This window comes from Pan troglodytes, chromosome 7 (assembly GCF_028858775.2).
Source record: "Pan troglodytes isolate AG18354 chromosome 7, NHGRI_mPanTro3-v2.0_pri, whole genome shotgun sequence".
In the NCBI taxonomy this organism is placed as follows: domain Eukaryota; kingdom Metazoa; phylum Chordata; class Mammalia; order Primates; family Hominidae; genus Pan; species Pan troglodytes.
The window spans coordinates 130,781,391-130,795,294 of record NC_072405.2 but is presented as its reverse complement, the minus strand read 5'-3'; the positions used below and the strand labels follow the sequence as shown (position 1 = coordinate 130,795,294).

Here is a 13,904-nt window from a genome sequence, read left to right as displayed (position 1 = left end):
GAAAGGTTTACCACTGTATTCCTAGCACCACAGTAATACCTTGCACACAGCAGGCACAGAAAAATATTCGTTGACTAAAAGAATACTTTGTCTCTGTCAGTAAAATTTCTTTCAAAATCCTATCAGTCCTTTATTTCTCAAGATGAAATTTATAGATCACTTGTACTGTGCTATTTTAACCTTATCTGTTTCAGCCCACTATTTTTTATTTGAACTTTGAGTGTAGATTCAGGAGGTACACATGCAGGTTTCTCATGAGGGTATATTGTGTGATGTTGAGGTTTGTGCTTCTATTAATCCCATCACCCAGACAGTGAACATAGTACACAACTTCTCTCCTTTGGAGTCCCCAGTGCCTACTGTTCCCATCTTTATATTTGTGTATATCCAGGGTTTAGCCTCCATTTGTGAGAACATGTGATATTGATTTTCTGTTTCTGTGATAATTTGTTTAGGATAATGGCCTCCAGTTGCATCCACGGTGTTGCAAAGGACATGGTTCCACAGTATTCCATGGTGTACATGTACCACATTTCTTATGGCTGCACAGTATTTCATGGTGTATATGTACCATCTTTTTATGGCTGCATAGTAGTCCATGGTGTTTATGGATCATATTTTATGGCTGCATAGTATTCCATAGCATACGTGTACAATCTTTTTCTATGGCTGCATAGTATTCCTGGTATATATGTACCACATTTTCTTTATCCAATCCACTGTTGATGTCAGCCCACTATTTTGAAATACTTTCACCATGGTGATTTGAATGTGGAAAAGGCACATGCTTCATCATTTCAAAACATTTTATCAGTCATTATCTAGTCCCTCTAAAAATATTTTTATTAGAAGAATTGTTAGTCAACAAAACAATCAGATATGATTTTCTCCAAGAGTGCCTTTAACACGTTTCTTTTCAAAAGAATTCCAATTTTAAAAATATAAGGCAATATTGGAGTTTAGAATTCTAAAATTATCAAACATCTAGAATTATAAAATTGTCAGATACTATTATTCTGCTACACGAGAATAAATTATTTCCACAAATATCAAGACATAAAATTGAAAAGACCAAATTTTTTTTTTTTCTTTATTATACTTTAAGTTCTGGGATACATGTACAGAATGTGCAGGTTTGTTACATAGGCATACATGTGCCATGGTGCTTTGCTGCACCCATCAAACCATCTACATTAGGTATTTCTCCTAATGCTATCCCTCCCCTAGCCCCCCATGCCCTGACAGGCCCCAGTATGTGATGTTCCCCTCCCTGTGTCCATGTGTTCTCATTGTTCAACTCCCACTTATGAGTGAGAACATGCGGTGTTTGATTTTCTGTTCTTGTGTTAGTTTGATGAGAATGATGGTTTCCAGCTTCATCCATGTCTGTGCAAAGGACATGAACTCATTCTTTTTTATGGCTGCGTAGTATTCCATGGTGTATATGTGCCACATTTTCTTTATCCAGTCTATCATTGACGGGCATTTGAGTTGGTTCCAAGTCTTTGCTATTGTGAATAGTGCAGCAATAAGCATATATGTGCATGTGTCTGTATAGTAGAATGATTTATAATCCTTTGGGTATATGCCCAGTAATGGGATGGCTGGGTCAAATGGTATTTCTGGTTCTAGATCATTGAGGAATTGCCACACTGTCTTCCACAATGGTTGAACTAATTGACACTCCCACCAACAGTGTATAAGTGTTCCTATTTCTCCAGATCCTCTACAGCATCTGTTGTTTCCTGACTTTTTAATGATCGCCATTCTAACTGGCATGGGATGGTATCTCATTGTGGTTTTGATTTGCATTTCTCTAATGACCAGTGAGGATAAGCTTTTTTTCATATGTTTATTGGCTGCATAAATGTCTTTTTCTGAGAAGTGTCTGTTCATATCCTTAGCCCACTTTTTGATGGGGTTGTTTGCTTTTTTCTTGTAAATTTGTTTAAGTTCCTTGTAGATTCTGGATATTAGCCCTTTGTCAGATGGATAGATTGCAAAAACTTTCTCCCATTCTGTAAGTTGCCTGTTCACTCTGATGATAGTTTCTTTTGCTGTGCAGAAGCTCTTTAGTTTAATTAGATCCTATTAGCCAATTTTGGCTTTTGCTGCCATTGCTTTTAGTGTTTTACTCATGAAGTCTTTGCCCATGCCTATGTCCTGAATGGTACTGCCTAAGTTTTCTTCTAGGGTTTTTATGGTTTTAGGTCTTATGTGTAAGTCTTTAATCCATCTTGAGTTAATTTTTGTATAAGGTGTAAGGAAGGGGTCCAGTTTCAGCTTTCTGCATATGGCTAGCCAGTTTTCCCAACACCATTTATTAAATATGGAATCCTTTCCCCATTGTTTGTTTCTGTCAGGTTTGTCAAAGTTCAGATGGTTGTAGATGTGTGGTGTTATTTCTGAGGCTTCTGTTCTGTTCCATTGGTCTATATAACTGTTTTGGTACCAGCACCATGCTGTTTTGGTTACTGTAGTCTTGTAGCATAGTTTGAAGTCATGTAGCATGATGCCTCCAGCTCTGTTCTTTTTGCTTAGGATTGTCTTGGCTATATGAGCTCTTTTTTGGTTCCATATGAAATTTAAAGTAGTTTTTCTAATTCTGTGAAGAAAGTCAGTGGTAGCTTGATGGGGATAGCATTCAATCTATAAATTACTTTGGGCAGTAAGGCCATTTTCACAGTATTGATTCTAACTATCTATGAGCATGAAATAGTCTTCCATTTGTTTGTGTCCTCTCTTATTTCCTTGAGCAGTGCTTTGCAGTTCTCCTTGAAAAGGTCCTTCACAGCCCTTGTAAGTTGTATTCCTAGGTATTTTATTCTCTTTGTAGCAATTGTGAATTGGAGTTCACTCATGATTTGGCTCTTTGTCTATTATTGGTGTATAGGAATGTTTGTAATTTTTGCACATTGATTTTGTATCCTGAGACTTTGCTGAAGTTGTTTATCAGCTTAAGGAGATTTTGGGCTGAGACGATGGAGTTTTCCAAATATACAATCATGTTGTCTGCAAACAGAGACAATTTGACTTCCTCTCTTCCTATCTGAATACCCTTTATTTCTTTCTCTTGCCTGATTACCTTGGCCAGAACTTCCAATACTATGTTGAATAGGAGTGGTGAGAGAGGGCATCTTTGTCTTGTGCCAGTTTTCAAAGGGAATCCTTCCAGGTTTTGCCCACTCAGTATGATATTGGCTACGGGTTTGTCATAAGTAGCTCTTATTATTTTGAGATATGTTCCATCAATACCTAGCTTATTGAGAGTTTTAGCATGAAGGGGAGTTTAAGTTTATCGAAGGCCGAAAAGACCAAGTTCTAAAAATTATTTTCAACAAAAGTATACATGATGTGACAAAAGAAATCATGCATGGCCTTTAGATACATTCAAAATTAGGTAGAAATTCTAATTCCACCCTGTGACATTAGATAAGGTTCTTGGTTTCCTTGATTACCTTATTTTTCTCAATTGTAATATAAAGGTTTTTTTAAAAACCTACTTCTCAGTATTGTTTCAAGAATTAAAGATAATGAATCCACAGCATATGGCACATAGTAGGCTTTCAATAATGGGAGATAAAATTTTTTATTACTTATCTATGATTTGTTTAGGTTGCAGATGATCATTCAATTTTTTGACAATTTCATAAAATATCTCTGTAAACACGGCAAGCCAGCCATTTTTCACTATTCATCTGTCTTCTCAATAAAAGTTTTACATATAGGCATTTTTCTTTTGAAATGTAATAAGGTTGACTTAATTTCATTTGTTTGTACAGTGCTTTTGCATTTTTCCTGTATCATCATAATTTCTGGGTATTTTATTGAATACCAATTTTAAAAGGCATTCATTTGCTATTATAATTAAACCATACTTCAAATTGGGCATTGTTTGTCCATTTAAGTTCAAACTATATGAAATTGCTGATACGTAACAATTTTTGATATATAAAAACAACATCAGATGGTTCAAATTAATACATATATATTTTTTATTTCATCAAAGGATGAAACCTAGGAAACTGATAAAAATTGGAGCACAAATTTTGGTTCACACTACATGGATGGAGTCCATTCAAAGTCTTTCTTTATCTGTCTGGAGAACAGTTATTACTACCTAGAAATATATACTTCACTCATTATTTAACAAATATTTTTGAGTAACTGTTAAGCGTCAGGTAGACACACATTTAGTATATTAGACAGCATGAGTACTAAGGTAAAAAGATAAAGCTAGGAAGATGAATAAGAGGTCAGGAGAAGAGTCTGTTTGCAACTTTAGATGGGCTGGCAAAAAAGGTCCTAAAAGAGAAAAATGATTTTGGAGTAAAGACCTGAAAAAATTAGGAACTAGTCATATTGCTATCTGGGGGAAAAACTAAACCTGTGACCTCTACCATAAAGTAAACTCCATTAGGGCAAGGATTTTGTTCTATTTACTGCTTGTCCAGCATGTAAAACGGTGCCTGATATATTGTAAGTGCTCGATAAAAATATCTGTTGAAAAAGCGGATACTTAATGCATATACAAATATGTTTAAATGCTAAATACATACAAACTTGTTTTTACCATTAATAATACCATAACTATTGCATACCTTGCTTTTTTCATTATGTCTTGGGGATTTTTTCTAGTCAGTGACTACTAAATACAATGTTATAATAACTTCTGAATATCTATTTTCTGTGGTACAGTGTAAATTCCATTAGAGGAAGACTCAAGTCTATCTCATGGATCAGTAATCCCAAGATAACAGTACCATGCTTGATACACAATATCTGCTGTATATTCAAATACATGAATAAAAGCTATAACTGACTAGATGAATGAATGAATAATAAAGTCACAAAGGAATAAAATCAGGGAATACTTTTAGGAAACAGTACAAAGTTAGAATGAAGATTCTGGAATATATGTGGCAACAATAGAGGACAGTTGGGCATAATTCAGTAGATTGTGGAGAAACAGAGTCATGGTGTAGGAGAATGATCTGAGAGTCACTATATGATTTGGGATAGTGAGAAAGGGTATTGTTAGTGATGCTAGGAAGGGATAGGAAGTTTTCCAGGTGTGAGTTATTGAAGCTTTTACATTAGCTAAAACTCAGCTTCTCTATTTTTACAAAAAAAAGTTCCATCAATGGGTAAGAATTTATCCTACAGAGAGGATTATGGGTAGAATAGAACTGAATAATCAACTGTCCAGTTTGATTTTATTTCTACTTCTAAGATTTTTTTTTAAATACTGTTAAGTGTCAGCTTAATCAGCCCTTAATGATCCAGCCTAATCAGTAATCAACAATCTGGTTTCAAAGATTATGTGATCTGTGTCTTATTATTATTCACAAGTTACCAATATTAATGCTCAAATTTCAAGAGGAGATAATTTTAAAAAATCAAATCAAGCCACATGATATATTCTTAAAATTACAATGGAAATCAGGCCAAAAAAACCCCCATGCCTAAGTTAAGAGTAAATTACCTTAAAATCAGAAGTTCCAACATAATGGTAGTTTGAAGTTGGAGAAAGTTACGAATGGGTTGCCAAATACACTCAAGTTTATTAAGGAGATGTTAATATTATGATTAACTGATTGCATATGTCTACATATGTCTAATCAATTTTAGACATATGTAAAGCTGAGAAATGGATCAGTATTATCCCATGACTATATGTAGAATAAGCGAAATTGACTATATTGCCACTCAGAAAATCTATTTCTGATTTTGTTTTAGCAAGTGCCAAAATTACCAAATATATATTTGTTCCCTGTGAGATGAGAAGGGTTAAAAGCTGCACTTATTCATGTATTAGTATGGTGCAGTAAGTTACAGTAATAATGTCTCCTCCTATAGGAAACTTTTCTTGAGCTCTTAAGGCTATGTTAGGTCATACATTCTGGAAGTACCTTCCATTTTGCCTTCACAATGTTGGCCAAACAGACTTATAATTATTGTCCTAGGTACATTCCTCACTTGAGTATAAATTTCACAGCAAAAAAGACAATGAATCTACTTCCTTAAGTGTAAAAACCCAGTTTGATGCTCCTTTATTTCCCACACTTTGCACCACGCTCTGTATAAATGGTATTTTAATGCTGATGTTAACGATAACTTGCTAGGGTCTTCCAAAGACCATTTACCATATCATTTCCTAACTTTTCTCCACTTTCACCTTACATGCAGGTACAATTTGCCTCTACATCCATGGGTTTCACACTGTGGATTCAACCAACCATGAATTGAAAATATTCCAAAAAAAATTTAAAAATAACAAATTAATAACCAAGAAGAATACAAATTTAAAAAAAGAATATAGCATAACAAGTATTTACATAGCATTTACATTGTATCAGGCATTATAAGTAATCTAGAGATGATGTAAAATATACAGGAGGATGTGCAGAAGTTATATGCAACTCCTACTCCATTTTATATGAGGGGTTTGAGCATCTAGGAATTTTGTTATCCACAGGGGTCCTGGAACCAATCCCCAGTGGATACTGAGGGATGACTGTATTTCTAAAGATCCTATCCTTGGCTCTCTTCTCTAGCCATGTTCTTTATGTATTGTTGTTTTCAACCATTCCTAACTAACATTCTACATTCCTAACTTACAGGCACCTATGGTAGACTTTTTACATTGGTGGCTTCCTATTATTCACACCTTTGGATAGGTACTTCCCCCTTGAATTTAGACTATTCTTGTAACTAGCTCTAAATAACGGAATGTAATAGAAGTAAGACTGGGCTAGTCCTGGGATTAAGCCTTAAAAAGTCTTGGTAGTTTCAAGTTCTATATGTTTGTCCTGAGCCACCATGGAAAAATTCCAGCTAACTTGCAGGAGAGATCATCTGAGAAGACCATGTGGCAAGGAAAAGGCTCTAAGACTAAACGGAGAGAGAAAGCCAGCCAGCTCCACTGAACCCAGCCTCCAAATCATCTGCAAGTTCAAAACACCCACATCAATGACCTCTTGTGAGATCAGTAGAACTACTCTGCTGAGGGCAGCTCAGACTGCAAAACTATAAGCAAATAAAATGTTTGCTCTTTCAAGCCACTAAGTTTCGGGGTGGCTTATTACGCAATAGATAAACTCAAAATCTAGATCTCCAGCCCTATTACCTAGAGATCTGTATCTAAATTTCAAACTCTACATTTAAATTTCCACATAGATATCTTACCTACATTTGAAATTCAACATCTGCTAAAATAGAATTCAGTATCTCCCGTTTCTTATACAGAAAAATAGAAAATCTGTACTGTATAAGCTACTGATTTTAAAACTGTATTCCTCAAAATTCAAGGGCCCTGTGGAGTATTTCTACAGATTTCTTCATAATAGTTTCAATTACAGTTCTTAGTCCCATCACATTATGGGTCACAAAAACTGTAAGCTAAAAAAAAAGTAAACAATTTTTGTTCAATTTAAAAAACACACATCAAGGCCAAAGTATGATGGAACACACTTCACCAATGTGACTTTGGGAAAGCAATTTTAACATTCTAAGCCAGAATCACCTCATGAAATACTAGGGTTTGGACTTAATCTCTGATTTTATAACAGAAATTTTCATTTGGATAAAGACATCTTGAACATACTAGAGGAACAGAGTGGAAACACAGTGTAGTGGTAAAGAGCACAAGAGCACAGATTCAAACCCTTGGAGAAGTGACAGAGCCGTAGGTTCTGCCAATTAATAGCTCTGTCACTTCTCTAAGCTCCAATTCCTTCATCTGTAAAATGGGGATAAAAATAAGTATATGGGGTTATTACAAAAATTAAATGAATCAATATTTCTAAAATAGAATACTTGGAATACTGTGTAACATACAGTTAAACTGTTAAATAAAAAACTTTAGGTCAAGTGCGGTGGCCCACGCCTGTAATCCTAGCACTCTGGGAGGCGGAGGCAGGTGGATCACTTGAGGTCAGGAGTTCGAGACCAGCCTGGCCAACATGGTGAAACCGCATCTCGACTAAAAATATAAAAATTAGCCAGGCATGGTGGTGGGTGCCTGTAATCCCATATACTTGGGAGGCTGAAGCAGGAGAATCACTTGAACCCAGGAGGTGGAGGTTGCAGTGAACCAAGATCGTGCCACCGCACTCTAGCCTGGGTGACAAAGCGAGACTCTATCTCTAAATAAATAAATAAATAACTTCTAATTTCTTCAAAAAATTATCACAGGTTTTTTATGTACCATATAATAAATGAACCGCTCTTTTCACAAATTTGATTCCTGAAATGTCTCTAAAAAACCCATGTTCAGTATAATTAGCTATCTAATGAACCAAGAGTTCTGCCTTTAGATCACTAGCATTTTAAATGAATATGGTTAGAGATACTTTATGTTACAGTAGGTTGCAATTAAAAATCTTAAAATGATGTGGACTCCTGGTAATCAGTAGCAATAATATGAAATCCTGTTTTCTCATATAGAAATGTTATCTTCACTTCAAATTTGATACATACATTAACTATGCTGCATCATTAAAACAACTGAAACATGTAATACTTACCACTGATTGTTTTAGGCTTTTTAGCTATATATTCCTTCCATTTTCTTGAACTGAGTTGGTTGGGAGGTGGAATCAGTATGTTACTAATGGTACATGGCAATACAAAAAGAGCACCAACCTGAATAAAACAGACCATATTTTTATTGATTGCACATTGAGATTCATTCTTGAATAGTGCCAGTTGACAATTTTCCACTCATATTTCACCAATGTAACATGCATTTAGTAATGCCCTCTCCCAAAAACTCCACTATAAAAACTAAAAAGTAAGAACAATGGCCCACCCTCTGTCAAAACAAAACAAAATAAAAGCTAAAATGCAGACAAACAAAAACAGCAAAGGCACTCAAAGCTACAGGCTTCCCTTTTCCACTGAGGTATACATCTCTGAAAAATTCACAATATTTGCTTCAAGTTCAGGTTGTGGACATAATTTATTTGTATATATACAAAACAGTGTAAGGCTGAGTTCTAGCACCAAAATATTTTGTTATATTCAACCATCATCTTATAACTTCTTGACTAGATGAATTATTGTTCTAGTTTCAAAATTAAAATACATTTGAAGGCAACTCAGAAACTTTGTTCCTGGAAATCAGAGATTTAATGCTAATAGGTAAAAACTGAGGAGAAGACAATGAATTATATGCTAGAAAACATACAGCAACTTCTGACTGATTTATGAGCAAACTCTGCTTATTCATCTTTGTATTGCCAGGGCTGGGGATACAGATGCTTATTAAATATTGGTTCAACAAAATCACCATAATCTATTTAGGTAAATTCTCAGTTTATTAAGGGCTGAATAAAACAAACCACAGTTCTGAAAGCTATATTTTTCCTGTTATTTTAGAAATGCAGCTACATCAATCACATCTCAGTAAAAAGTATTTCATTTTAAAACTTTGGGAAAATTTAGGCAAAGCATTTGCCAAAGATCTTAAAGCTAGTGCAAAACCACTTTTAACTGTCCTATATTGATGGACTAGTTACATGAAATACATGATCACTAATATTTTAATGTTTTGTTGCTATTATTTTTACTTATGCATTCTTAATTCACAGATATAAAAATAAATATTAAGGTTGGTGCAAACGTAATTGTGGTTTTTGCACTGTTGAAATTTGCCGTTTGATATTGGAATATGTTCTTAAATAAGTGTGGTTATGTTATACATCATTTTAATGAGCATTTCTCGCTTTATGTTTTCTTGCTAATAACTTATTACTTGCTGTTTATGTTTATTTTAGACTATGGAAATGATGTTAGACAAAAAACAAATGTGAGTAATTTTCTTATTCGAGTTCAAAATGGGTCATAAAGCAGTGGAGACAACTTGCAACATGAACGCATTTGGCCCAGGAACTGCTAACGAACATGCAGTGCAATGGTGGTTCAAAAAGTTTTGCAAAGGAGACGAGAGCCTTGAAGACGAGTGGTATAGCGGCCGGCCATAGGAAGCTGACAACAACCAATTGAGAGCAATGATCGAAGCTGATCCTCTTGCAACTACACAAGAAGCTGCAGAAGAACTCATTGTCGACCATTCTATGGTCATTTGGCATTTGAAGCAAATTAGAAAGCTCAATAAGGCCAGGCACGGTGGCTCATACCTGTAATCTCAGCACTTTGGGAGGCCGAGGCAAGTGGATCACCTGAGGTCAGGAGTTCGAGACCACCCTGGCCAATATGGTGTAACCTTGTCTCTACTAAAGATACAAAAATTAGCCAGGCATGGTGGCATACGCCTGTAGTCCCAGATACTTGGGAGGCTGAGGCAGGAGAATTGCTTGAACCTGGGAGGCAGAGGTTGCAATGAGCCCAGATTGAGCCACTGCACTCCAGCCTGGGCAACAGAGTGAGACTCTATCTCAAAAACAAAACAAAAAAATAAATAAATAAACCCCCAAAAGCTCAATAAGTAGGTGCCTCATGAGCTGAGCAAAAATTTTAAAAATTGTTGTTTTGAAGTGTCGTCTTCCCTTATTCTACACAACAACGAACAATTTCTCGATCAGATTGTGTGACGAAAAGTGGGCGACGACTAGCCTGGTGGTTGGACCGAAAAGAAGCTCCAAAGCACTTCCCAAAGCCAAACTTGCACTAAAAAAAAAGGTCATGGTCACTGTTTCCTGGTCTGCTGCCATTCTGATCCATGACAGCTTTTTGAATCCTGGTGAAACCATTACATCTAAGACTTGTGCTCAGCAAATCGATGAGATGCACCAAAAACTGCAACACCTGTAGCCGGCATTGGTCAACAGAAAGGGCCCAATTCTTCTCCATGACAACGCCTGACCACACGTCACACAATGAATGCTTCAAAAGTTAAATGAACTGGGCTACAAAGTTTTGCCTCATCCATCATATTCACCTGACCTCTCACCAACTGACTGCCACTTCCTCAAGCATCTCAACAACTTTTTGCAGGGAAAATGCTTCCACAGGCAAGGCAGGATGCAGAAAACGCTTTCCAAGAGTTCGTAGAATTCCAAAGCATGGATTTTTATACTACAGGAATAATAAAAATCTTAATTCTCATTGGCAAAAATGTGTTGATTGTAATGGTTTCTATTTTTATTCATAAAGATGTGTTTGAGCCTAGTTATAACGACTTAAAATTCATGGTCTGAAACCATAATTACTTTACACCAACCTAATATGTTAGGAACAAAATAAGAAAGGTTAAAAGAAATATGCTTATTTTTCTTTATTATTATAGCCATAATCTTTTTAAAGTCAAATATATTTTATGTAGTTAAGAATTAGAAATTAAAAATAAAAATATTTAGCAATAGAAAATAATCATTAAATATAAAAAAAATATCTAATTTTCTCAACATTAAATCCTAGTTCTTCTTTCTCGCATACATAAGACTTCATAACCCAAAAAATGTGACCAGACTGTATGGTTAAAAAGGTGGACAAGGCTGTAATGTGAGTATGCCAGACTGAGTCCCAGTTATAGCTTTCTCAACATTTTAGGGATGCTAAATGCAGTTCAATGCATTACTTATAACCTAATATAAATGTGGTGGGACCCATTAGCTGAAATGGCCACACTTTTGAGACAGACTGAAATTGACTAGACATTTGCTACAAATATGAAAATAAGTATTTCTAAATCACACAAACTATAATTCCCTACAAAATAAAATTGTCAGTTGTTTATAATGCATTCTTAATACACTTAGGTGCTGATAACTTGTTCTCACCCATACACTAATCATTAGATAACCTCTGAGAGACTTGAGGATGATCTGTTCAAGCTATCATTCTATCTCCAGAATATAAATGCCAAATAACATTTCAAATCTGAGTTTCAAAATCTTTTTTTTGAGACAATCTCACCCTGTTGCCCATGCTGGAGTGCAGTGGTGTGATCTCTGCTCACTGCAACCTCTGCCTCCCTGGTTCAAGTGACTCTCCCGCCTCAGCCTCCCAAGTAGGTGCATGCCACCATGCCTGGATAATATTTTCTATTGTTTTAGTAGAGGCGGGGTTTCACCATGTTGCTCAGGCTGGTCTTGGACTCCTGACCTCAAGTGATCCACCCGCCTTGGCCTCCCAAAGTGGTGGGATTACAGGCGTGAGTCACTGCACCTGGCCTGAATTTCAAAATCTTGATTAAATCTTTTCAGTAGGTCCTCTCCAACAAGCAGTCATTGTGGAAATCATGTTTCTAGCTTGCAAATTCCTCTCTTTGAAGAAATATTTCCCAGCCAGAAGATTAGTGAACATCATAACTCCCTAACAATCCTATCTTGTCTTTTCCTAATCTAGCTTAATTATTAGTAAAATAAGCTTTACTCCAAGAAGTTTTTACTTATATTCTGGGGCTAATCATAGTTACATAGATAAATAATTTGTTTAAGCTAAGATGCTGACTGAAGATCACACAAAGCAACAGAATTTAAGCACCATGAAAGTTTCTTGAGAAAGGGCCTGTCCATCTTATTCTATCCAATATTACAAACAAGCATCTGGCAGATAGCAGCAGTAAAAACATTAAAAAAAGAAAAAAAAATTGTTTAATAAATGAAACCCAAGTTATTTATTTATTTTTATTTTTATTTTTTTTTGAGACGGAGTCTTGCTCTGTTGCCCAGGCTCGAGTACAGTGGCGCGATCTTGGCTCATTGCAACCTCCACCTCCTGGGTACAAGTGATTCTCCTGCCTCAGCCTCCCGCATAGCTGGGACTACAGGCAAGCGCCTCCTTGCCCGGCTAATTTTTTGTATTTTTAGTAGAGATGGGGTTTCACCATGTTGGCCAGGCTGGTCTCAAACTCTTGACCTCAGGTGATTCACCTGCCTCGGCCTCCCAAAGTGCTGGGATTACAGGCGTGAGCCACCGCGCCCAGCTGAAACCCAAGTTATAAAGCACTAGATTTCAAAGAACTGGTATGTAATTAAACACTTTTTCAAAAATGTGAAAAATGACCAGGTGCAATGGCTCACACCTGAGCCAGCACTTTGGGAAGCCGAGGTGGGTGGGTCACTTGAGGTCAGGAGTTCAAGACCAGCCTGGCCAACATGACGAAACCCTGTCTCCACTAAATATACAAAAAAAAATTAGCCAACCATGGTGGTGTATGCTTGTAGTTCTAGGTATTTGAGTGGCTGAGCCAGGAGAATTGCTTGAACCCAGGAGACGGAGGTTGCAGTGAGCCAAGATCACACCATTGCACTCCAGCCTGGGCAATAGAGCGAGACTCTGTCTAAAAAAAAAAAAAAAAGAGTAAAAAACAAATCATAACTCAATGTTTAAGAAAAACAAATTACTTCATATTTAGATTTGTTTTCTAAGTTACATAATATACGGCTTCAAAAATAATCCCTTTTGCTGCATTAAACTGGGAACATAGTTATAAAGTCTCTATTTCTTACTAATAAAGTATGTTGTAATATTTTACAATTATGGTTTGAGAAGAAAAAATGATAATCTAATACAACAAATTTAAAACAAAACAACTGAAAATATATTATTAAACATTAATAGTTTAGGGTGCTTCTAGGATTAGTGTTGCCTATCTTCAATAACTAGATGGACTAATGCTTATGTTACACCTGTGTTAAACTATAGGTACAGATCTCATTTTGACTTGAAATAGTCTCTATAAATTAGCCAGGCATGGTGGCACATGCCTGTAATCCCAGCTACTGGGGAGGCTGAGGCAGGAGAATCACTTGAACCCGGGAGGCAGAGGTTGCGGTGAGCTGAGATCGCGCCACTGCTCTCCAGCCTGGGTGACAGAGCGAGACTCCGTCCCAAAAAAAAAAAAAAAAAAGTCTCTATAAGATTTCTACAAATTTCTCTGTAAAATTTCTATAAATTTCATCACACCTTCAAATTACTTAGAGAATATCTAATAT

General features: G+C 36.1%; 1 protein-coding gene across 3 annotated transcripts in view; it reads right to left on the bottom strand.

Moving 5' to 3' along the window:
- The window catches only part of MTBP (MDM2 binding protein), an 87,999-nt gene that overhangs the window by 53,914 nt on the left and 20,181 nt on the right, over positions 1–13,904 (bottom strand). For all 3 annotated transcript variants that reach the window (XR_008536817.2, XM_016959811.3, XM_016959812.3), the window contains exon 11: positions 8,529–8,646. Coding sequence is in view for 2 of the 3 variants with exons in the window: in XM_016959811.3 (XP_016815300.2) it covers positions 8,529–8,646 (118 nt within the window). In the remaining variant the exon portion in view is untranslated. The remainder of the gene's footprint in view (positions 1–8,528; positions 8,647–13,904) is intronic.